Here is a 22861-nt window from a genome sequence, read left to right as displayed (position 1 = left end):
AAACAGTGACTTATCATTTGTTGTGAAGTCTGTTGGTTGAAATGCTCAAAGCAACAGTGAATTAAAGAGCCGATAAAGAGTTTGAATTCATAAAGGCAGCCTGGGATCCAGGAGGATCTCCTGACTGACGCTGACTGTAATAAATCCCACAGACTCTGTGCAGACTGATATGAACAGAACATCACAGAACGCAGCCAACCACAGAGAACAGGAGCCTCAGCACTCCTTCTGATGTTGAGTTAGAGGTGGAATGAATGTGACTTACTCAAAATGTGGATTCATTTCTTGACGCAACAGCAAAGGGGGACAAAAATGACTCATCCTTCCTCTGAGACAGGAATTCTTTTGTTAAGAGTTTTTCTTGCCAGAACAAGGCCTCCACACAATTTTTTTTTCCTGCTGTTTGAAGGCAGAGGTGATGAGCCAGATCACCAGGGAGGGCTGCGGGCCGGGGAAACGCCAGGCGCGCAAACGGGCAACGGGCCGTCGTGATGGATGCCCTGTCATCTCTGCTCCACGCCCGATGACACATGTTCAATCTCAGTCCCACGGCACCTGTTGATAGGGCCGGATGAGATTTCATGCCACTGTGGAGCTGTGCATGGGGCACATGCGACTGAGTGAGGAGGAGAATGACACATAGACTGAACAGAAGTAAAGTGACAAGGAGAAGCAGCGGGCCGAGGAAAATGAGAGGAAAAATTAATAAACAAGACAGGAAGTGAGGCTGATGAAATCCCAAATATTGCCACAGAGAAACAAAGATGGAGGATTTCACTTTTTTTTTGACTGAACTGTTAAACAGTAATCTGATCCATCCCTAACGTTTACAACACAATGAAAAGTTCAAACAGTAACTAGCTGTGTATTGCAATAACTGTCAAAATAAGGAATGATCACATTTGAATAGAGCTCAAATGACGTTGTTAGAGATTTAAAAGCCCGAGGAAAAGAAACAAGTCGATACTGAGCTGACTTTAAACACAGACATCGTGGATTTTAACCATTGGTCGTCTTGATCATAAGTTATCACACCAAGAAGTAACTGTCAGACAGCTCAGCTCCCAGCTGCTGCAGATGTCTACTGTACCGCCTCAGTCAGTCACTGAGTTTTAAAGTGTGACTGCTTTATTTAGTGTTTTCAGAGCTTGTTATGAGGGATGCTGGTAAAAAAAAAATGGATTGCAAGTTATGAAGGAAACAGTCAGAACAAATGTTGTCAGCAGTGGCAGCTCCCAGCCTTTAGTAAAACTCTGACTTTGAATTTGAATCTGCTACATATCGTTGGGACTGCCCAGTAATCCATCTGGAATAGAGTCAAGGAAGAAACTGACAAAATCAATTACAAGTGAACTGCCCCATAACTCAGAGACTGAAAAGGGTCGACACAATGGAGAGAATGACTGCTGGTCTACAACTGGAAATGGACACTTTTGAACAACGGTGGAACTGTATTACTCTGTATCTGGACGACTGATGGAGGAATATGGCTTATTATAAGAATTAATTCTTTGTAACAAGGGGTAGACAATATAAGTTCGCTTCTTTCTACCCCCTTTCATTCAAGAGTTACAGTATTGTCACTGTTTATTTTATTTTTTGTTTTTATGTTTGACAAATGAATGAAATAAATAAATAAACTAAACTAAAAAACTAAACTAAAGATGGTTGCGTTTCTCTATGATTGATACTGTATTGCTGTAATTCCCCTTTGTAAATATCTATTTTCCATGTGATTTAGTTTGTGGTATTTCTACTGCATTCTTTTTTCTTTTTTACTTTTGGTAACACTTTACTTGACGCCTATCTCTATTACGCATTATAACCATACTTATAATGAGTTATAATGCAGTTATAGCACTGTATAACTAGAGTTATAAACACTCATAAATGATCATAATGCTTTATAACAATAATCATACACACTATAAAGCATTTTATCATGACTTATAAGGTCAGGTATTATAATATGTTATAATTGTTAGTAACTCGCTGACAATGCCCACAACGATAATACATTATAAATAGCTATGTGTTATAATTGGCTTATACACGTGTATAACTATCATTATAAACACTCATAAATTATCATAAGGATTTATAACAATAATCATAACACATCATAGAGCATTTTATAATGTCTTATAAGGTCAAGTATTATAATACTATAGTTATACAGTGCTATAGCTGCATTATAACTCATTATATGTATGGTTATAATGCGTTATAGATAGGCGTCAAGTAAAGTGTTACCCTACTTTTTTCGGGGCTTTTTCACCTTTAATGGACAGCACAGTTGAGAGAGAGATAGGAAATGTGGAGGCATAGAGAGGGGAAATGACACAAGGACCGCTCGATGCGGGACTCGAACCGGCGCCGCCTGCAGCGAGGACCGCAGCCTCAACACATGGGGCGGCTGCTCTACCAACTGAGCTAAACACCGCCTTTTTACTTGTATTATAATGCATAGGGTCCTATGTCAGTGAATGTTTCGTTTTGTGGAAAAATGAAAATATCTCAATAAAAAGTTAAAAAAAAGTTTTAATCTGCTTTATCTAGTGATAAAGTATCATCACCAGGGCAACATCCCACAATACTCAGCGACTCCCTAAATGCTTTCTCTGTAATGGAAAGACCGGCAGAGGCTACATACTATACTGTGGATGCTATCTGCACATGAGGCGCAGGAGGAGCAGGAGAGGACAGCTGGACATGGTCCTCCGTGTTAACTGAGGTCAAACAAGAGCAGAATTAAGTACTAAACTAAATGCATGACTTGATGTTTATTCACCGTTTTAAAGGTGACTGTGTTTGCAAGCCGAGACACCTCAGGCTGGATTCCCCGCTGTTTAAAGAGCCTGATGTGAGAGACGCAGCTGTCGGCTTCAGGGCACAGACGCTGTTGGAGGACTGGGAAGGTCTGTGGCTTTGGCCCAGCTCATTAAAACACTGTGCTGTGTTTAACATTTTAACAGCAGTTACCGCATTAATCCATTTGACTTCACCCATCAAAACAATTAATGTTAGCAACCAAGACCAGCGCTGAGCAGACTGTTAATGCTCTCCACACTATTTTAAGTTTGCATTGAACATTTTGCTCTATAGGAAAGAAGGAGGGTTGGAATGATACAAAGTGTCTGAGCAAACAGTTGGTAGCTGATATAATGTCAGAGCAAAGAGTTCTTTACTCTGCTCTCTTCTTGAACCAACATCAAAGGGATATTTCAACATTCTGGCAAATTTGCCCATTGCCATAATCCCTATAGTCATAGCAGTAGGTTTGTTACCTTTAATTTTCGGTGCAAGCTGTTTTTTGATCAGTGGGGCAGAGATACAAGCTGCTTGGTATTTCCGCCTTTCCCTCATCAAACTAAATACACAATCCAACAACTCCAAAACGCTTTGGTGGACAAGTTGTGACCTGCACATTCACCAGGCTATGAAATAATAATGGAACATTACGAGACAGAGTTGTTTTCGAGGCAAATGCGTAGCCAGAACTACATTCTAGACACGGCTGCTGGGTGGAGTGATTTCAAAAGTACCTAATGGAAGTAGTTCCTAATATTTGCTTCATGTGTCGCAATGTTACATACGTTATTATTTCATAGCGTGGTGAATGTGCAGGTCACAGCTTGTCCACCAGAGTGTTTTGGAGTTGTTGGATTGTGTATTTAGTTTGATGAGGGAAACGTGGAAATACCATGCAGCTCGCGTCTCTGCCCCGCCGATCTAAAAACAGCTTGCACCGACAATTAAAGGTAAGGAACCTTCTCCTAAGACTATAGGGATTATGGCAATGGGTGAATTTGCCAAAATGTTGAAATATCCCTTTAAAATGTACGCGATTTCTCCAAGTCAGTGATTGTGGGGATCATCAACATGCACACATGTTCACAGACTTCACAAAATCACATAGAGGCCGACACCCCGTGGTTCAGATGCATCTCTCTACAACACTAAACACAGCTGTCCTCATCATAATGTGAAATGCTTCAGATACAAGCACAGTAAAATGATGATGAACCTCCTACAGACACACACACACACACACACACACACACACACACACACACACACACACACAGGCTAACCTTGGAGCCATTGTTGGTGTCCACAGTGGAGGAGGTGACGGTGGTGGAGGCCTCGCTGATGGTGGTGCTGGAGAGCTGCTCACCTGCCGGCTTGGACATCATGCGAGCACCCTGCGGCCTGACAGAGACAGAGAGAGAGAGAGAAGATAAACGTACTTTGTAATTTCAGTTTTATTACCTCAAAAAATGTCAAGAGAAAAGACAAAAGTTGTATAAAAACTGATTTCAACTCTAAACTGACTCCTAACCTTGAGCTGTATCAGCCAAAAGTAAAGTTAGAACTTCTATCAGACCAAAATCACGATGATGACGATACAAATTATAGAATTAAAACAACAGCTTTCCAGAGTGTTTCAGAGTTTCTATCAATGAGTCGGTGCAGTATAAGAGCTCGGTGGTTGTGCGTGATATGCAGCACTACAGTTATAGTTCTCCCCGCCTGAGGTGAGGGGAATGATTACTGCTTTTATTGAGTTGGAGTTTCACTCTTAATTAAAGAGATAGAGACGGACAGAGACAGAGAGAGAGAGATGTGGAAACCAAAAGTAATTATCATCAGGCACTTTTCAACAAGACACCAGTAAAATAACTAAATAATCACTGTGGAGGTGAGATAGTTGTGACTGTGTTTGCTGTGTTTTAGAGCTCTGGTTTGAATTAGGTTAGAATTAAGTACTGTAAGGGTGAGGGATTAATTTGTGAGTAGGGGATGTCAAAGTGTGTGTGTCTGAAGCAGACAGCCAACATCTGACAGTGAGGCAGCTGAATGACCTGAAGTCAGGATCACTTTAATTTTCTCCCTGGCCCCATCACACACCTTGAAGGGAAATGAATAAATCTGTGTCGTGTCTGTACGTGTGTGTGTGTGTGTATTATTATTTTCCCTTTCTTCCCTTAGGTTATAGTGCAGCCCGATTACCTTACATGACCGTTTCACAACAGGAGGCTGATAAATAGACTCACAAACCAGATTCACAGCAGAAAAATAAAAGCATGCACAGCTTGTTTGTGTTATGTAACTGTAAACTTCAAAAAGATAAATTAACACCAGGCCCTACTCTGAAGTTTTCTTATAATTATCTTGACGCTTTAAAATGGATTGTGTGCTGGATCAAAATCTGCATTATGGTTCATGATGGAGACAGGAAGTGTTTTCTTGGCATTACACCTTTTTTTTAATTAGATCTAGTTTTACAAACATGTCGGCTTGCTTGAAGTAAATAAACTTCTGGGTGCATGTTTGAGTAGCCATCTGACGCTGTCTGTGGAAAAAATTGCGGCTTTGAGGGATGTAAACAGCCTAAGCAGCGGAACTTGCATCCGCTCCCATTCATTGCTGCCGTGGCGATGCGGGGACAGACACAACTACCGCAAAACAGGAGCAATTAAACTGAAACTGAAACTCCATCTTTTAGACCTAAAATGTTAGGAAAATACAGCCCCAAGTTGAATTTACCCAGAATTGTCCTTTAAAGGTATATGCCAACATTTATTTTTTTGTGTCTTGCCTCACTCCCGAGTCCATGACAACCAGATATCCTTTCGACTGTGTGTGCAGTAACAAGGGAGGTACGGGCAGAGCTGGCGCACCGCTAATTAGCTTAGCTCAAACACTGGAAGTGTATGGGTAGGGTTAGCCTGCCTCCACCTAAAGTCATCAGAGAAACTCTTCAGCAACTCTAAACGGAAACCAGCGGGCCGATCTTCGTCTCAGAGCTGACAAAACTCTCCGGTAAGGCATCTTGAGCAGCCGGTAACGGGACGAGATCGGTCAAAACGGAGGGTTCAAGGAAAGACGGTTTATTTTGGTTCAAGCTAGCTACATCGAGGGTAGGTTAGCTTCCTATTTCAAAGTAAAAGCACAAATTCTATCATCATGGTTTTCTGTATGTAAAGGGCAACGAGTGTTTTATTTTGTCAAAGTAACCAGAAGTGCGTTGGTCACAACGGCTAGCTTGAGTAGCGCCGAATTTGTCCAAACTAAATTGTAAACAGCTGGTATTTAGACAAATTAATTACACACTGCTGATCTAAACGGCTACTTTCTCAACTAAAAATGTTTGAAATGTTGATAAAGTGATATATTTACAGAGTTTAGAGCTAAAATGAAATCAGCTTCTAACTGCTGATTTCGGCTCGGGTAGGAGGCAGGCTAACACTACCTATACACTTCCAGCGTTTGAGCTAAGCTAATTAGCGGTGCGCCAGCTCTGCCCGTATCTCCCTTGTTACTGCACGCACAGTCGAAAGGATGGTGTCTATCTGCTAGTCATGGACCCGGGAGTGAGGCAAGACATGAAAAAAAATGTTGGCGAATCCTTTTAAGGTTATTATCCTACTACAGATAACAAGCAGATGTCATGAGCCAAAAGGATTCAAATCTCATGGAGGTCCATGCAGCCTTTACTAACAAACTAAAGGAACAGCAGACCACAAAACAGGACTTGCAGAGGTTGTTACAGGTGTGCTGGAACATGCAGCATTTGATTCACGTGGACGGGGGTACAGTAAGTGAGGGATCAATGTGAGCAGTGTGAGGCTAGAATACATTGTACAAGCAGCGACGGAGCTACGTCATGTGTGATTAAAAGGACTGGGACTGAATGAGTCTCCACACAAAACAATCTGCTCAGGGGTCAGCAAACCAGAGCGACACCCAGACCTCGCTGAAAGCATACAGCTCAGTGGTTAATGTCAAGTTACACACACCAAGGACCCTGGTTTGACAAATCCTGAACACAGTAATAGAAGCAGGTCTGAGTTCAGGTTCAAGGTCCAGTCTCTCCGCTCAGGGGTTTTTGCTTCTCAGTCTCAGACACATTCTAATCTTAGACTGCTTTTCAACAGGTGCTTCACCACACATACGTGCAGATATTTATGTGCTCAGCTCACAGCAGCACCACTCGTGTCTCCTCTCACCGGCCGTGTTAATCAGCTACAGTCAAATATACACACGTCTGCAGTCGCTTCTTCAGGTTCTGTTTTAGGAAGAGAAAAATCCATCACTCACTGGAGACCCAGCTCCTACTGTATCTATTTTATAGCCAGGTAGTGTGTTTTTTAATAGTTATGATGTTCAGGTTTCCAAGGATACAGGTAACAGCATCAAAGCCTTTAGCTTCACCAGCAAGCAGCTTCACAGCTTTAATAACTGCACAGTATTGGTTTAACTGTACATTACCGATGCACACCATCAACCACACTGTTGGAAGCTGAAATTGAGGTGACGTGTCACGATTAGGATAATTGGATTAAATATTAATTTGTTTAGAGATAAACTCGAAGAGCATGTTTTATTTAGCAAATGCACAATCCATGAAGTTTGCAGTCAGGGACTTTAATTCATCTACCCTCCACCATGAGTGACACCTAAAAATGATATCTAATGAACAGTGCACGATACACTAATCTCATCAAAACGTGACTGCTGTGTCGGCTGACGACAGCCACCGTGTCGTTGCTGCTCTCTGCAGTGGTGACACAGATGAGCTGGAACCTTTATTGAAGCACAGTATATATGTATGAATTAGTCTGATTCGTTTCAGCAGGGGACAACAGTATTGCATTCTTCCATGCAAGAATCAAACCTAATTAATTTTTGTATTTCAAGCATTTTTATTTCCTTTGACTGCCATGGTGGCTTCTCTATTACCAGAAACTGCTCATTTAGAAAAATAAGAATAAGAATAATCAGATTTTAAGATTTAAAGACTTTTTTCTCATCTGTATGTCTGCTGTTTTTTACTTTAATCAAGAGACTGAATGCAAATGCATGCCCTCCATATTACAGCCTGCCCTGTAACACACCAACACATCCACCGGTGTTCACTGCCAACGTCTATCTACAGATGATGCATAATGCAAATCTCTCAAAAGTGATGTGGGTGGATCAAGAGAGAGAGAGAGAGAGAGACATTAGCTCTGTTCCATTCTGCTCCATTATGCTGTCAAGAGAATTTCATGCAAACTTTTGAAAGGTCAGTAACTAAATGTAAATTAGATGCATTTTCGTCAAAGTCAAAATAATGTCTTCCCTGGAGAGAGACTTTAAATAGATGATAGTGATTTTTAAAAAGTGGTTGGCATTAGGGACCATCATTGTTCTTTAATTAACAGATAAAGCTGGTCATGTTCCCTGCTCTCCAAACAGGCAACCAGAGACATGCACCTACCATTTTGAACAACTCCAACAATATATTTTGTTAAGCGATGGAAAGAGAGACATATTTTAAAATCCAGAGGAATTAAACCTTTACTTTGTAGTATCCAAGGCTTACTTCCTGTGTCCGCCATAAAGGACAGATTATATTAGAAGTTTTTGTTATATGGCTTTATATATTTTATATATATCAACTTCATCCACTGAGGAAAGCTGAGTGTGAGCTAGAGCTCACTCAGGAGAACTGCAGATCTCCTCCTTTCATGAATTAATTAATATGTAACAAAGATCCTGGAGGTTCATAACAACACCACCTCTGCAGGCGGCTTCATTCAGAAGTGTGTTTTTGAAATGGCTTCCAAAAACAAAGTGGGACAACAACATAACCCAATAACCCACTTATTAACTTCAAATGCCCGGAGAGAGGGAGGGTGTCATAGGAAGAGGAGAGACAGAAACACAAATGGAGACACTGGCAGAAAAAATACAGACAGCTAGAAGACGGGGAGGGGGTTGAAGAGGAAAAGCAAAATGGCAGCCTGCTTTTCAACCACTTCCCATTCTTCTCTTTTTCATGTTTCATGGTCTTTTCGGTCTGCTTACTGGTTTTTAAGCAAGAAACACACCTCTCTGAAAATCCTGTAAGAAAGCAATATAGCAAATGCACATCTGTTTACAAAACATCTACAGAATTATTCCTGAAAATGTGCAAAGAAAAAAAGATGTGGTATTGAACTGAGGAATAAGAGCGTTGAACTGTGCTCCATCATTTCTGAGTTGAGGATATTTTGGGCACCCATATGGCTGCTGGGTGAATGTTTCTTTATAGCATGAAGCTGACTGACAGGGATGCAGAACTATTCCCAATGCTACATACTGTTTCATCGACCGCAACATTTCAGAGGGGAGAATACTGATGAAACTTTTTTAGAAATTGATTTAACATCAGAACCACAGTTGACTTTCATCAAAGATATCTAATTTCTAGGTTGGTGATTACACTGTGAGACATCATTCAATAAGTCAACATGCAGTCAGTTTTAAAATCACACGCAGGGAGTTTACAAAGCAGTTACAGTGGAGCAGCTTTGATTTAAAGACTTGGCTCAAGGGCACGCAGATTGTAGTAGATGGAGCTAAGGGCAAAGGCTTCATTTGCTTCACTTCCCTGCCAAGATTTTCCAAGCTGGTCCTATTATTCAAATGATAAAATATCCTGTTCCAGTCTAATTCTGACTTTAGCGCTCCCAGCACAACCAAACAAGTGAATCCAAATTGATTTGCAGCCTTTCTATAAAGATCTACCTGTAGTTTTGACATGTGTGGTCATTCTGTTCAGAAATCAACACCCCAGCAGTGTGTTACTGCGGAATAAAGCACAGAATCCACCACCAATCAGGATTTAGGTGCCAACAAAGCCATATAATGAACAAAAACAACCATGGTGAGCTTTAATTAAAAAATGAAACATGCCATCTTTGAGCTTGGATGCCTCCATTGCAGACAACAATGTCAGACAGTGCAGGCAGTGATGCGGGTTTCATTGTCTGTGGATGACACCCCCCCTCCCGCTGGTTGATGACTGATGGATGCAGGAGAGCAGAGGTAATAGCAAACAGACAAATGACACCATTTCTTCCTTTCCTTCCTCCTCCTGCTGCTGTGTATTCCTGTTGCACATATAAATCTAAAGTCCTGGTTCCATTCCTACCTATCTGACAGGAAACAGTTTGTCACTATTAATGGATCAAGCTCTCAACCTGTCCCAGTTAACCACGGTGTGCCGCAAGGTTCCCAACACGGCCCCCCTCCTCTTCACCATGGACATGGTCCCTGTTTGGTCAGATCATTTGCCACCATGGTGTCAGTTTTATGCTATGCTGACGACACCCAGCTCTATCTGGACACATCACAACCACCCAGCTCCCTCTACTATCTCTTATCAACTGTCTGCATTCAATAAGAACCTGGATGACCAACAACCTGTTCCAACTTAACAGACGCAAAACTGAGCTCATTGCTACAAATCTCCTTACACGCCATCCTGACATACGGCGATGCGACAGCAACGCGAGTGAGCGAACGAGAAAAAGTGATTATAATGCGTACTTTTCAATCAGCCTGTCCTGACATGCTGCGAGCCCAACCCTGAAAAACTTGCTCGCTCTGTCTCTATCTGGACGACATTTCGTGGCCTTGTTCCGCCCCTCAACACTTCTTATTGGTTAAAAAGTACACCCTGCTCCCTGTTGATAAGCTAGTAATCAGAGAGAGGAGAATATGAGAGAAAAAAAATAAAAGAAATACTCCAAGAAGAAGACGGCAACCAGGAAATGTCAGGAATCTAAAAATAGCGCCAGACAGGAGATGTTATTAATTAGTTTTTTTTTTTTGGGGGGGGGGGTTGCATATCGGTATCGGTTATTATTGGAAATCGGGCATATAAGTGCTGGACAACATCAGCATATCGGATATCAGCAAATTTCCAATATCGGACATCCCTGACCTTGACCTTTGACACCCAAAACAGGCTCATTGGTTCATCCCCGAGTTCTAATTTATGTTTTCACTTTATCCACAAGTTTCCGAAGTTTGCCGGTTTGGTGGAATTGTACGTTTATGTTTCCATGGTTTTCAGTTGTTGTCATAGTTGCGGTAAATGCATGGATCATTAACGCTGGCTTTTAACACAGATGTCAATTTGTGTGATATCCACTGTTAAAAGCTGGTTTGATGATCCATGCGTTTTACAGATTTTCATTGAAAAAAAAACAAAAACAACAAAAAAAGAAATCCATGCATTTACCGCGACTACTGAAACCATGGAAACGTAAACATTAAAATTCCACCGGAAGAGCAAAACCGGCAAAACAGGCTACGTTTTTGACGTTCGGAAAAGGGTGGATATACAGACAATCTGAAAACATAATGACTGTCTGACTGACTCTGAAGCAGAGGAATAACTAATATATCTCAGTCTCTGCTGCTTTAGTTTTCCTTTTTATTCCATCTCTTTAGAGACGGACTTTATTGAAGTGCAACACAAAATCACTGAAGAACCCTTTTAATAACACTTCAGTGAGGGAGGAATTTTGACAAATGAAAGGAGCTCAAGCAGAGATGGAACCTAATGGGGCGATCACTTCAGAGAAATCAACTCATCTACCCAAAATGCACTGGGCTGTTATTTTACCCCAACCAAAAGACAATCCTTTGAAGTCACTTCAAAAGTTGAGACGCTTGAAAATAAACTGTGCAAGCCTAAAACTCACAGCCTATCATTAAAAAATACATGGAATCATGGGACCAAATATCATAATGACGGCTCAAAGACGTGAAATGCGAACACAATGTTCAACTTCTGCAAAAAATATAGACCAAGCCATTTTCCTTCTGATCTTGCCTGAAACGTGTATTGTGCTTCTAGTCTGAAGTGAATAAATTACTGATTATAAGAAGCATAAATACTTGACAAGCACTTAGCAGCCCAGTGAGAGTACGACAGGGCAGGAACCCACATCCAAAAATATTGCATATTAATATGACTCAGTAACATTGGCCATGAGTCAAGAGTGACAGTAGAGTATGGGTTGGAGGACAAGTAGGAGAGCAGTTTGCTTGTCTGTGGGAGGAAAAAGTGGCCATGAAATGAAGAGGAAGGCCACCAGAGAGGTTTTAATCACGCAGCAGTAATTTTGGATTCTGACATTTTAAGACAAAGCTTTTCCTGTATCTCACCGACATCTCGGACGTAAACAGGAAAAACACTCAAGACACTCAAGACACTTAAAAACTTGGCCAACTCCCACAGCCACACGTGAAACACTAACGGAAAGCAGCAATGAAATATGGAAAAAGAATCAATGTTGCCGACTGCCCACACAGATACAGCAGACATTTTTCACTGTAGGATTTTTTTTGAATCAGAAATACAAGAGACTGTCTAAAAGAGAAACACAGGCAGCCCAAATCCAAACACTATGATGGACACACTATTATCCCCAATTCCTCCCAATTGTATGTCAGGACAGACAGTAAGAACTAAAAGGTCTCCTCTAAATGTGTTGCTGAATGTAGACGTAGAGATTCTGGATCCCTAGTTCAGAGGAACAACAGCAACAGCTCTATCAAAAAAAGGAAAATGTATCAATTTTCAACAATTTCCACTTTAAATTGTGTTTCCCTGACACTTCTGTCTTAACAAATCATTCAGTGTGATTTCCCCCCTTGATGTAGATCGGGAAAAATTAGCGACTCATTGTCATGTGTTTTGGCTGCCAGTTGTTCTGTCATTTTTATGTAGGCCTCCTATATTTAAATCTAGCTGTGAAGGCCTCGTCCTGTTGCACACCTAACATTTGATGTGTGTCACCTCTCTCTCTATTTTTTTCTCTCTCCCCATCTCAACAAGTTCTCTATCCTGAATACCCATATATTTCACAGATGAACAGGGCCTTGGTGGCCATGGTTACAGTAATTGCTGCTTAGGCACAAAAACAACTTGGTTACAGGTTCAAAAATCACAGTTTGGGTTAAAATAAAGTCTTCCTTTTAATGGTTACAATAACACAACATGGCCACAGTCAAATACCAATCTTGTTTGGTTGACCAATACACCTCTGCTATGGCCACCAGATGTCACCTAACTGTTTCCACAAGAAGTCCCTGGTAAAGGAAGTAGGGATGGGCAATGATATTCACGATCGAATAGTTTATGAAACTATCATCCTGTTAAAAAAATTTAAACGTTCCCTTTTTAGTGGCTCAGAAGAAGAAGAAAGACCACTTCTTTTTAGTGGTTTTTAAAATGCCACTGATTTTGGGGCTTTCTGTTGGCGTCACATCCTCCTCTGCCTTATGCCCAATTCCCTGTTGGTCTATCGACAAATCAAGCAGTTCCAATAACCGGGGCGGTGCGTGGCGCAGTGGTTAGAGTGGCCGCCCCATGTAGGCGTCCCCGGTTCCAATCCCGCGTCGGGCAGACCTTTCCTGCATGTCATTCCCCCTCTCTCTGCCTCCCCCTTTCCTGTCTATCTCACTATGTGCTATCAAATAAAAAGGCAAAAAAGCCAAAAAATATACTTAAAAAAAAAAGCAGTTCCAATAACAAAGATTAGGGTTAGGGTTAAAAGTCCAGGTGGACCTTCTATTTTTGTCGCTGGCGACAAGTTAAGTCAATGCAAACGGGCGACTGAGCGATTAATCGCTCAGGTGAAAAATCGCTGGTGCTCCGAGCGACAGAGCGAAAAATCGCTCATCCCTTGAGATGAGAAATCCCAAGTCTCTGGCCGTCAGTCGCTTGTCGCTCAGCGCTAATTGGCTGCCGTAATCCCGGTGGTGCCGGTGTATACAGAGAGACATGGCAGTGGGCATGACGCCATCAAAGCGAAAAGGCGAGTCTGTGCCAAATGACGAGCGATTGCAGCTGAGCGACAGAGCGACAACAAATGAGCGATACGAGCGACAGCAACAAATATAAAAGGTCTGGTGTGAACGCACCCTTAGTGAGTAAGAGAGAGAGAGAGCCCATCCACACATTCCATCTACAACTGTATCCCTCGGTTTCTGTTTCACGCTGCCGCTATGGCAACAGTCAACCAAAGTCTTGCCATGCTGCGGCCCTGGCAAAGCACTTGTCACGTTGGTGGCATAGTTTCCTCTGAATCACCATATCACATATCAATGAGCAGACAGATATATGGACAGAGAGGAGTAACATAGAGGAAAAACTACTGTGACTAAGAGAAAGACATGCCAGCTATTCAGATCATATTTATGTAGTCAAGAGTTACAGCAGGCAGGTACCAGTCTCAGCGTCCATTTGACCCAAACATAACAAAAAAAAGTTGATAAAAAAAGTTCCCCAGCTGTTTGCAAGGACAATCAGGTCAGAATTTGAGGCATAATGAGAGAGTTTTACAACTAAAAGACATCATGATGGACTAAAAATATGGAAGTGAATAGGAAAAAATAATGTTTGGCTCTAAAAGTGGTCCTAAAATCACTCATAAAAAAACAGAACGTGCATACCTGACTGCCAAGTGGTCATTGACCTCTTGGCACAACAGTTCGTACCGAACACATCGCAGAGGGCGACATAACATCAGCTACACAACGTTGTGTGGGAAATTAAAATGTCTGGATAAATCTGCAATGATACATATCATGTGAGGAAATATATTAAGAAACCTAAAATGGACTTTTCCTCAAGCTATCCAAGAAAAACAACTCCCACTAGTTTCAATGGAGCAACTTTCCTAATTTTCGAAGAACCCAGAGTGGCTGACAAAGCCAAAGACAGATGTGTGAATAGACTTTAGACACACTTGAGATGCAGACAGATACTGAGCTCCAGACAGCAGCAGCTCACCACATTACTCCATCTCTCCTGCTTCCAAAATAAGAGTTGATAAGGCACTCCACGGAGCTGTAAAGTCCTGACACTTTAGCCTCTTTAATCCGTGATAACCCCTCCGGAGCTGGCCCGCTGACGCCACCCGCCCCATATGCACGCTGCACTCTGCTGCTAATGAGATGGAGTTTCCTCTGTGCTTTGATGACCTGTGAGCTTATGCCTCCATCAAACACATCGAGTACAGACAAACAATCAGAAAAAAAGTGACAAAAAAGGGAGGGTGGGGGGTGGGGTTGGAGGTGACACATAATATAAACCAGAGTATCAGCTCCACTGAAGTCCACCACTTGTGTGCCAGCGTGTGGCGTCAACAGGGCGGCAGTAATCCAAAGGTTAGCTCAGCTCCAGCTGAGAGGCTAGGTGAGAATGAGCTATGAAATATAAATGTGTGTGTAAGTACATGAATGCAAAGCAGGACGATGCTGCAAAGAGCGGATATATAAATGGAGATAAAGGTTCAAAAAAGAGCTGTGGCCTCAGGGGAAACCTTCGGTCTCTTTGAAGATAAACAGCAGCACTGTAGATGTTTGTGATAACACCTGGGGCAACAGCTGGAACGGTTTCTCCGTCATTGATGCTGATTGGATAATTATGAGTCAGCACTAACAGAAGGTGATATTAAAAATCCTCCTACATACATTCATAGTTATTATTCATAATAATTCATCCATTATTATGAATGAATGACACAAGGACGGAGGATGACTGAATCTGACAGGGACAATCTAAAGCATTCAATAATGTTATACAATAGAGCTGGAGTCAGGCGGCAGATAGCTTAGCTGAGAACACAGACAATCTTCTACCTCATCGCTTCCAGTGAAAACACAAATATGTTTCTCTGTGTGCAGACGAGGTTTTGATGGACATCTTTCTGAACTCTGGCAGTGGCTCTCTCCTGCTACCAGTGTTAATTAAACTTAGATTAAGTGATTGCTTTCTGGCTCCTGGCTATGTCCCTGCACATACTCATTCATTCACATTCATCATAGTTGAAGTTATCCACAAAAAGTAAAGTATAACTGTAATGTGATGGGTGTAAACTACTAACTAGTGAAAACCTTTAGTAGCAGACATCAGGTAGCTGAGGGTGTCAGGCTAATAAGAAGTCCTATACGTGTCAGATTCAATGACAGTTCCTCAGTCGTTAGAGTTAGTTCGTCTTCTTTTATTTGAAATAACTGATACATTTTCACTACATTCACTTTCTTTGCGTCACTGTCCTCTCCAGACTACAGTGGCCCTTAGAGCTCAACACCATCATAGATGAATAGAAAACTAATTTAAAACATTTTTAACCTTCAGCACTCAATTAAATATAGAACAGGTGGTGAAGTGCAGGCTATTATGATTTCTGTCTGGAAGCTGCTTTATTAAATAGTCACACTGATGGTTTCAGTTGTGTATGGCAACACCACAGGGAAGAACATCGTTATGTGTAATACTGACTCATTACACGGACACAGAATTGAATGCAAATATAAAGCCACACATATATACTGTAAGCACACAGATGTGTGTGTGTGTGTTGCACCGATACATTATCATAGCACTTTGGACAGGCCTGCTTCACGCCTACACAGCGGCTAATAAGACAGATCCATCAGGACAGTGCGGAGAAATGTAACCTGCTCCCACCTTGTCAAGAATGGAGCGATGGAGGAAAGAGAGGGGAAGAGAGATATGTAATGAGTAGAAGGGGGGGGAGGTAAAGGGGGAGACGAGGGGGATTAATACAGAGAGAAAGAGCGTAGAAGAAAAACATGTGGTACAGAAAAAGAGACACTGACAAGGAAAGAGAATCTTAGTTTCCATGGTCAGTGTCAGAAAAGGCAGGCTGACAGGAATGCGTTCCCTGCCCACATGTGAAAAACACACAAGGAGAGGAAAAAATGAGAGAATAGGAGCCGGTGGAGCAAACCTCATTATGTTTCATTATATTTGTGTCTTTGTACAAAAGCTCCACTAACTGTTCTTCATTAAACTAGTGATATAATTTGGCTCACATTTTTACCATGACAGGCTGACAGAAATCTGTGTACACCTGTAAAAGCACACTGGAAAGTGCAAAAAGAAAATAATCATATGATTTTACACTAAAGTATGATTATTTCCCCTTTCTAATTGTTCACTGCTGAAACTCCTCTCTGTGAGGACTTTGATTCACCATCACCGTGTGACCATGTGTGGGGTTTTCTTGGTATCAAACTCATCAAATACACAATCCAACAACTCCAAAACGCTCTGGTGGACAAGTTGTGACCTGCACATTCACCATGCTATGAGATAATAATGGAACGTTACAAGATGGAGTTGTTTTAGAGGTAAATTCATGTGAAACCGCTGATGCGTGTTGCCTTCAGGGACAGTTTTTCAGCAAGCAGTCTCTGTATTTACCTCAAAAACAACTCGTAACGTTCTGTTATTATCTCATAGCGTGGTGAATGTGCAGGTCACAACTTGTCCACCAGAGTGTTTTGGAGTTGTTGGATTGTGTATTTGTTTGAGAAACCAAGAAATCCCATTAGCCTCCGTAGCGTAGCTCTGAGCAGCTCACGGCTCTGCTCCGCCGTTCTAAAAATAGCTTGCACTGACAAATAAAGGTAACGAACCTACTGCTATGACTATAGGGATTTTGGCAATGGGCCAATTTGCCAAAATGTTGAACTATCCCTTTAAGATATTGCTCTCAAACCACCTCACTCCTGTGTGCATCTGCTCTATGGACCACTGAGTAGCTATTGTCTTGTAGCTACTGTTTTAACTTTGTCTCACTCTTGTATTTTTATGTTGTTGTACCACGACATCATTGCAAATGAGGGAAACCTCAATGATTTTCGGGGCTTAAATAAAGGTTTGAAATGAAAATGAAATGAAATGTATCACCTGAAGCTCTGGGGCTGAGTGAAGGACTCAGTCTTTAGTTATCAGGACCTGATCCCAGACCCCTGAGCTGCAGGTGAAGGTCTGGGCTTGACCAGATCTGTGGATCCTATAAATCTAGACAGAGGTGAAGTCCACCCTCGATCTCAAGATCCAAGTCCACTCCTCACCAGTCTGACCAGTCACACTGTTCCTCTTGTTGCTGCCTCCACCACAACACCACAGTGTGGAAGACCCTGCTCACCACAGACTGGTTAAACATATTCATATGTGTTTCATCAACCCATCCACTTCAACCACGTCGTCAGGTGGGTTTTGTGGCTCTACTGTATATTAGGGGTGTAACGGTACACAAAAGTCACGGTTCGGTACGTACCTCGGTTCAGGGGTCACGGTTCGGTACGGTTTCGGTACAACAGACACTAATTGAATGTAAAACTAAAATCTGTCTTGTGTTATAAAAGTTAAAAGAAAAAAGAATACAAAATAAAACAAGTGCATTAGGAGTGTTATAATGCCATTCATTAATTCTAGAGGAAAAAAAACGTGCACTTGACAACTGGCAACTATTATTCGAATTATTAAATTGTTATTATAAAAAAAATATTATTAAAAAAACAAAACAATAAACTGACATCAATGTTGGTTTACACAGTTAAATTAGACTACATGTAGCAGTTACTTTGGTGATGTTTCTGGTCCTGCCTGTGTTCATAAAACATATTAGGCAGCTACACGCACATCCCCCAAAAAACTGAAGACTCGGTGCTGGACCACCAAGAAAGACACAGGTAAGGAAAAAAGGAGACCGCACACTAGTTAAAAGCTCCCGTGACAGTTTAATGTCACTCACACGTTTCGGGCGTCAGCCCTTCATCAGACAAAATGTGTCTGATTATATATAGTGTGCGGTCTCCTTTTCTCCTCACCTGTCTGTGTTCATGTCAAAAGGCTTAAAAGCAGCGGGATAAGTTGTTGCACACAACTAGTCTTTTTACTTGCACCAGTGATTGACATATCAGGGTGAACATGCGCTACGTGTTTGATGCGTTTCTAGCGACGCACCGCGCATCCGTGAAACATCGCCGACGGACTTTGTCCGGTGGACCAGTCGCGAGCATGGATGTATTATGGTCGCGAGCCGCCGCCGCCGCCGTTTGTTTCATTGAGAAGCCACAGTGACATGAATGAAGCAGACAGCTCTCCTCCTCTAACTTCACTCTCTCATCACTTCTCTTCTTCGTCTGCTATGACGGCTGCAGGCAGCTTCGAGGCTCATTACCGCCACCTGGATTCGAGTGAGGACTTGACTTTTTTTTTTTTTTTTTTTTTTTTAATATTCATTCAGACGTATTCGTCGTGTGACTGTGTGCACCGAACCGTGACCCCCGTACCGTGACGGCACGGGACGAATACATATACCGTTACACCCCTACTGTATATATTATGATGCCTAGCTTCCTCTTTTGCTGTTATCATAATTACTACAGCAGCAAGAGGTTATCTAACCATAAAATGTAACAAGCTGCTTCAAACAAGCCGGTGCACTAACGACATATAGCTAATAGATAAACAGTGTCAGTGACCTCTGGTATTCAGATTCAGCTTCACCTCATGGCTGCATGCAGGTGGTTGGGCACAGTGAGAAGAGATGGGAGGAGGCCTGAAGGAGGATTATAGACAGTCAATATAACCAAACCAATCAACCAAAAACACAAGAGCTCTGATGCTGATGCAACTTGTTCAGTTCTATCCCACCAAAACTGGTTTACAGAAAAGTACAGCCTGTAAACAAACCAAGCCTATGTGCAGCTCTTAAAGAAAAGCCATATTTTGCTTGAGGTTTCATCTTGTTTGTTTTGGACAGCTCTATATTCTAGCTACAGGGTGTGTTTATGCAAATTCACCTGTCATTTTGACCTATTTCACAATCTGGGGCGAGATAAAAGAGAGTCTCACGTCTTGCAGCTGAGACCTCTTAGACTCTCTGCACTGTGGTGGACGTCTGGAGTCACGTTGAGAGTTGAGACAGTGGCAGGAAATCTTTGCCCAAACGAAGCCCTTAGAGTGCAATACGAACTGTCGACTAAACAGGCAGGAGAAGACACTCTGACTTGTTTATCCCAGAGAGACCTGCACCTGCCTGCTCCCTTTAAGTGATAAAGCATCATGGACCAGCAAATGACGATAAACACAAAAACCTAGAGATCGAACTGACAGGAGAACCCGGAGAAAAACAAGTTTGTAAAACACGATGCTCAGAAACAGCCATAAAACTGAATCAACCGCCGGAGCCGATGTTATTGGCTGTCATGTCTGGGTGAAGGGGAGAGATCTACACACTAACACTGAAGAGAACAAATGGGCAATTGCTGAGTGCAAACTAAATAAAATCCTAGTATCAAGTCAAATGTCTGTGCATGTTTAACTTTTATTCTAGAACCAAACTCCAAAAACAAAACTATATAGCTATAATATATCATACTGATTTGAGTAAAACACAAAAATATTGCACAAAACAGGACAGATCATAATATTCACTCTTATCAAATATGCACCTGGAGCTGAGCCTGCCATTCACATAAAACCTATTCTCCCAGTTTAGAATTAAAGGAATAGTTTGACATTTGGGGAAATCTGCTTTCTTACTGAGAGATGGATGAGGGGATTGAGAAGATTTAATGAACAGCTAGACTGGGTGGCAACAGCCAGCGGGGTCAGATATCTAAAGCTTTGAAATTAATACATCACATGTAGTTAGGTTAATCTGTACAAGAATGAAGTGAGTCGTGTTGTCACCTTGAGGTTACCAGGCAACAGGCAAATATCATTTACCTTTGGTTGAAGTGAGGCTCCTCTCTGGCTACGCTAACCAGGTGTGGGATGTATACAGTCTTGCAAGTTAGTGACTGGAACGAACCTTCTCTAACACAGTGACAGCAGACAGGAAGAACATTCAACTAAAAGTGCATTTAGCTGCACAGCTCCAATGGAGAGAGACAGACCTGAGGAACTTCTATAAGACCACTCCAGCTGCTGCTCGTCCTTCTACTTAAATACCTTCCTTATTAAAAGGCAGCTCTGCTGAAATGAAATGCTCGCATCTCAACTTCAACAACAACACCAGAGATTCTTTCATTGTACCTGCTCTCCACCCACTCAGCCAAGATGTAGGCCATAAGAGAATATGTGTGCGTGATCACTTTAAGGCATATGATGCTTTCAAGGACACACTCAAACAGAGGGTCAGGCAGCAGCAGTATAACACAAACTCTAATGAGCCATAAAGCAGCGCTGACTACAACAGTAGTGGGCTTTGTTTTCCCAGATTCACTCTCATTTTCAGAATCATTTTTATCATGAGAGAGAAAATAATAAAATAAATAAATAGCTCAATATAGCCCACAGCATCAGACAACAAATCAATTTTTTTTATTCCAGCAGCTTTTTTTTTTTCTTTTTTGGATGGATGTGGCTGCAGAGAAGAAGAAAAAGTCAATCACTCACTGTTCTTGCAGGATAAAATCCACATTCTCCGTAGAGATCTGTCCCGTTACTGGATGGCGGAACGACGTGGTCCTCTGGTTATGACTGAAGTTACAGAGGGAGGAGAGAGAGAGGAGACAAAATTAGCAACCTCAGTTGCACTGTAAACACAGTGAAATCACCACAGTGGATTTTTACTCCCCCCCGCCACCCCCCCCCCCCCCCCCCCCCCCCCCCCCCCCCCCCCCCCCCCCCCCCCCCCCCCCCCCCCCCCCCCCCCCACTCTGTTCACAAGTACAGCACACACAGCAGCAGGCCGAGCAGAGTCTGTTAAACCTCCCCACTCTGATGGGCCTTGGTCCCTGCCTTTCCCAGCACTGTGTAGAATGTGAGGGGTGACTGCTGGACCCCCACCCACCCTACCCACACACCCACTCACCCCACCCAACCCATCCCGTACAGCCTGTGTGGACCAAATTGTCGTGCTCAGCACAAAATGCTGGACAGCTCCAGCCTGGGCCTCCATCAGTTATAGACTGAGTCAGTCAGTCATTCAAAGCCTCAGCCGGGGTGGAAGAGCATTGGGCTGGGTAAACAACACAGGGTGGCATGGACGGTCACACTGTGTGCGTGTTGGGGAGTTGAGAGAAAGCTGACAATGACTGTTGTGTATTACTGTGTACCATAGAGTCTGTACCAAATATTTAAGAGCTCTGGTGTGAGTGAATAAAGGTTATCTTTATTTATTTTGGACAAATAAAAAAGTGTTCTCCTCACTGATAAGATATTACACTTTTTCTGCTTTTCTGTATAAATGAGACACTGAATAAAATATGAAATATGTCATACTTTTTCTTCTTCCAGAAGATTATTCTTACAGAAAGCCTAATCCTTGCAGGTTTCTTAAAACAATGGTACTGAAACACTGAATCACTGAAGTAATGAATGATGATATTTAGTGTGAATGCTGAAAGCATTCACACTATTGTTCTTCTGTTCGGCCATTTTCTTCCGCCTTTTTACGGTCTTCTTCTAGTCCTTCATACTTTGTGCTATTTCAACAATTCATATATCAAAACGTGCAACTTTTTCTGGACTTTATCGGATGTATTCAAATTTTTCATACTTTTTATAGTTTTTCAAATATTTAACTTTTTCTGATTTTTTTTTCCCCCATAGAGAATGCATTGGAACAGTCTTCAAACTCTTCAAATCTTCTTACTTCTTTCAGCCACTAAAGCTTCACCATACTTTCTGCTAGAGACTTCATTCAAATTATAAGCTGTAGACAAACTTTTTAAGTGTTCCTCTATGACTCAGCTTATCGATATCTTCAACAGTTTCTGATATGTGGCAGTTTTAAAATCATTAAGTTTTTTGACAAAATCCAGCTTTATTATGGGTGTGTGTTGCGTCTAACGAGCAGAGCTAGAGTGGTGACATTGTCAGCCAGAGTGGAGAGAGGCAAAAAAACATTCTAGAGTTTTTCTGGCTAAACTGTCAGCACGGCCACAAATTAAACTCTAGACACATTATTTTCTCCAGTTTTGTAGCCACACTTGTCTTCTGGCTAAAATTCTGGTCAAAAATGCAAAGAAACTTAAATTAATAATTGAAAATATTTTTTAAATGCAGCCAGGGAGCTCTCTGCTCTCATTCAGCCCAATGTATTTTTTTCACAGCAGCAGGAGAAGGAGCTCAACTTTGTAACTTGCTGTTAAGTGCTTTTTAATTCGTTTTAATTCACCAAAAAATAGTCACAGGTCACAAAAAGTCCTCTTCTTACTTGGTGTGGCTAATTTCTGTACTTTCCTTACTTTTTTC

General features: G+C 41.9%; 1 protein-coding gene across 1 annotated transcript in view; it reads right to left on the bottom strand.

Annotated features, from left to right (window-relative positions):
- LOC310987472 (pleckstrin homology domain-containing family A member 7-like) overlaps window positions 1–22861 on the bottom strand; it is a 193316-nt gene that overhangs the window by 73976 nt on the left and 96479 nt on the right. Inside the window, exons 4-5 of the mRNA XM_083973748.1 lie at window positions 21059–21142; window positions 4095–4212 (exon numbers count right to left, since the gene is read on the bottom strand). Coding sequence (XP_083829874.1) covers window positions 4095–4212; window positions 21059–21142 — 202 coding nt within the window. The remainder of the gene's footprint in view (window positions 1–4094; window positions 4213–21058; window positions 21143–22861) is intronic.

The sequence above is a fragment of the Trachurus trachurus genome (genome assembly GCF_905171665.1).
Source record: "Trachurus trachurus genome assembly, chromosome: 6".
Lineage (NCBI taxonomy): Eukaryota > Metazoa > Chordata > Actinopteri > Carangiformes > Carangidae > Trachurus > Trachurus trachurus.
The sequence above is the reverse complement of the archived record's forward strand: the minus strand, read 5'-3'. Positions and strand labels throughout refer to the sequence as shown.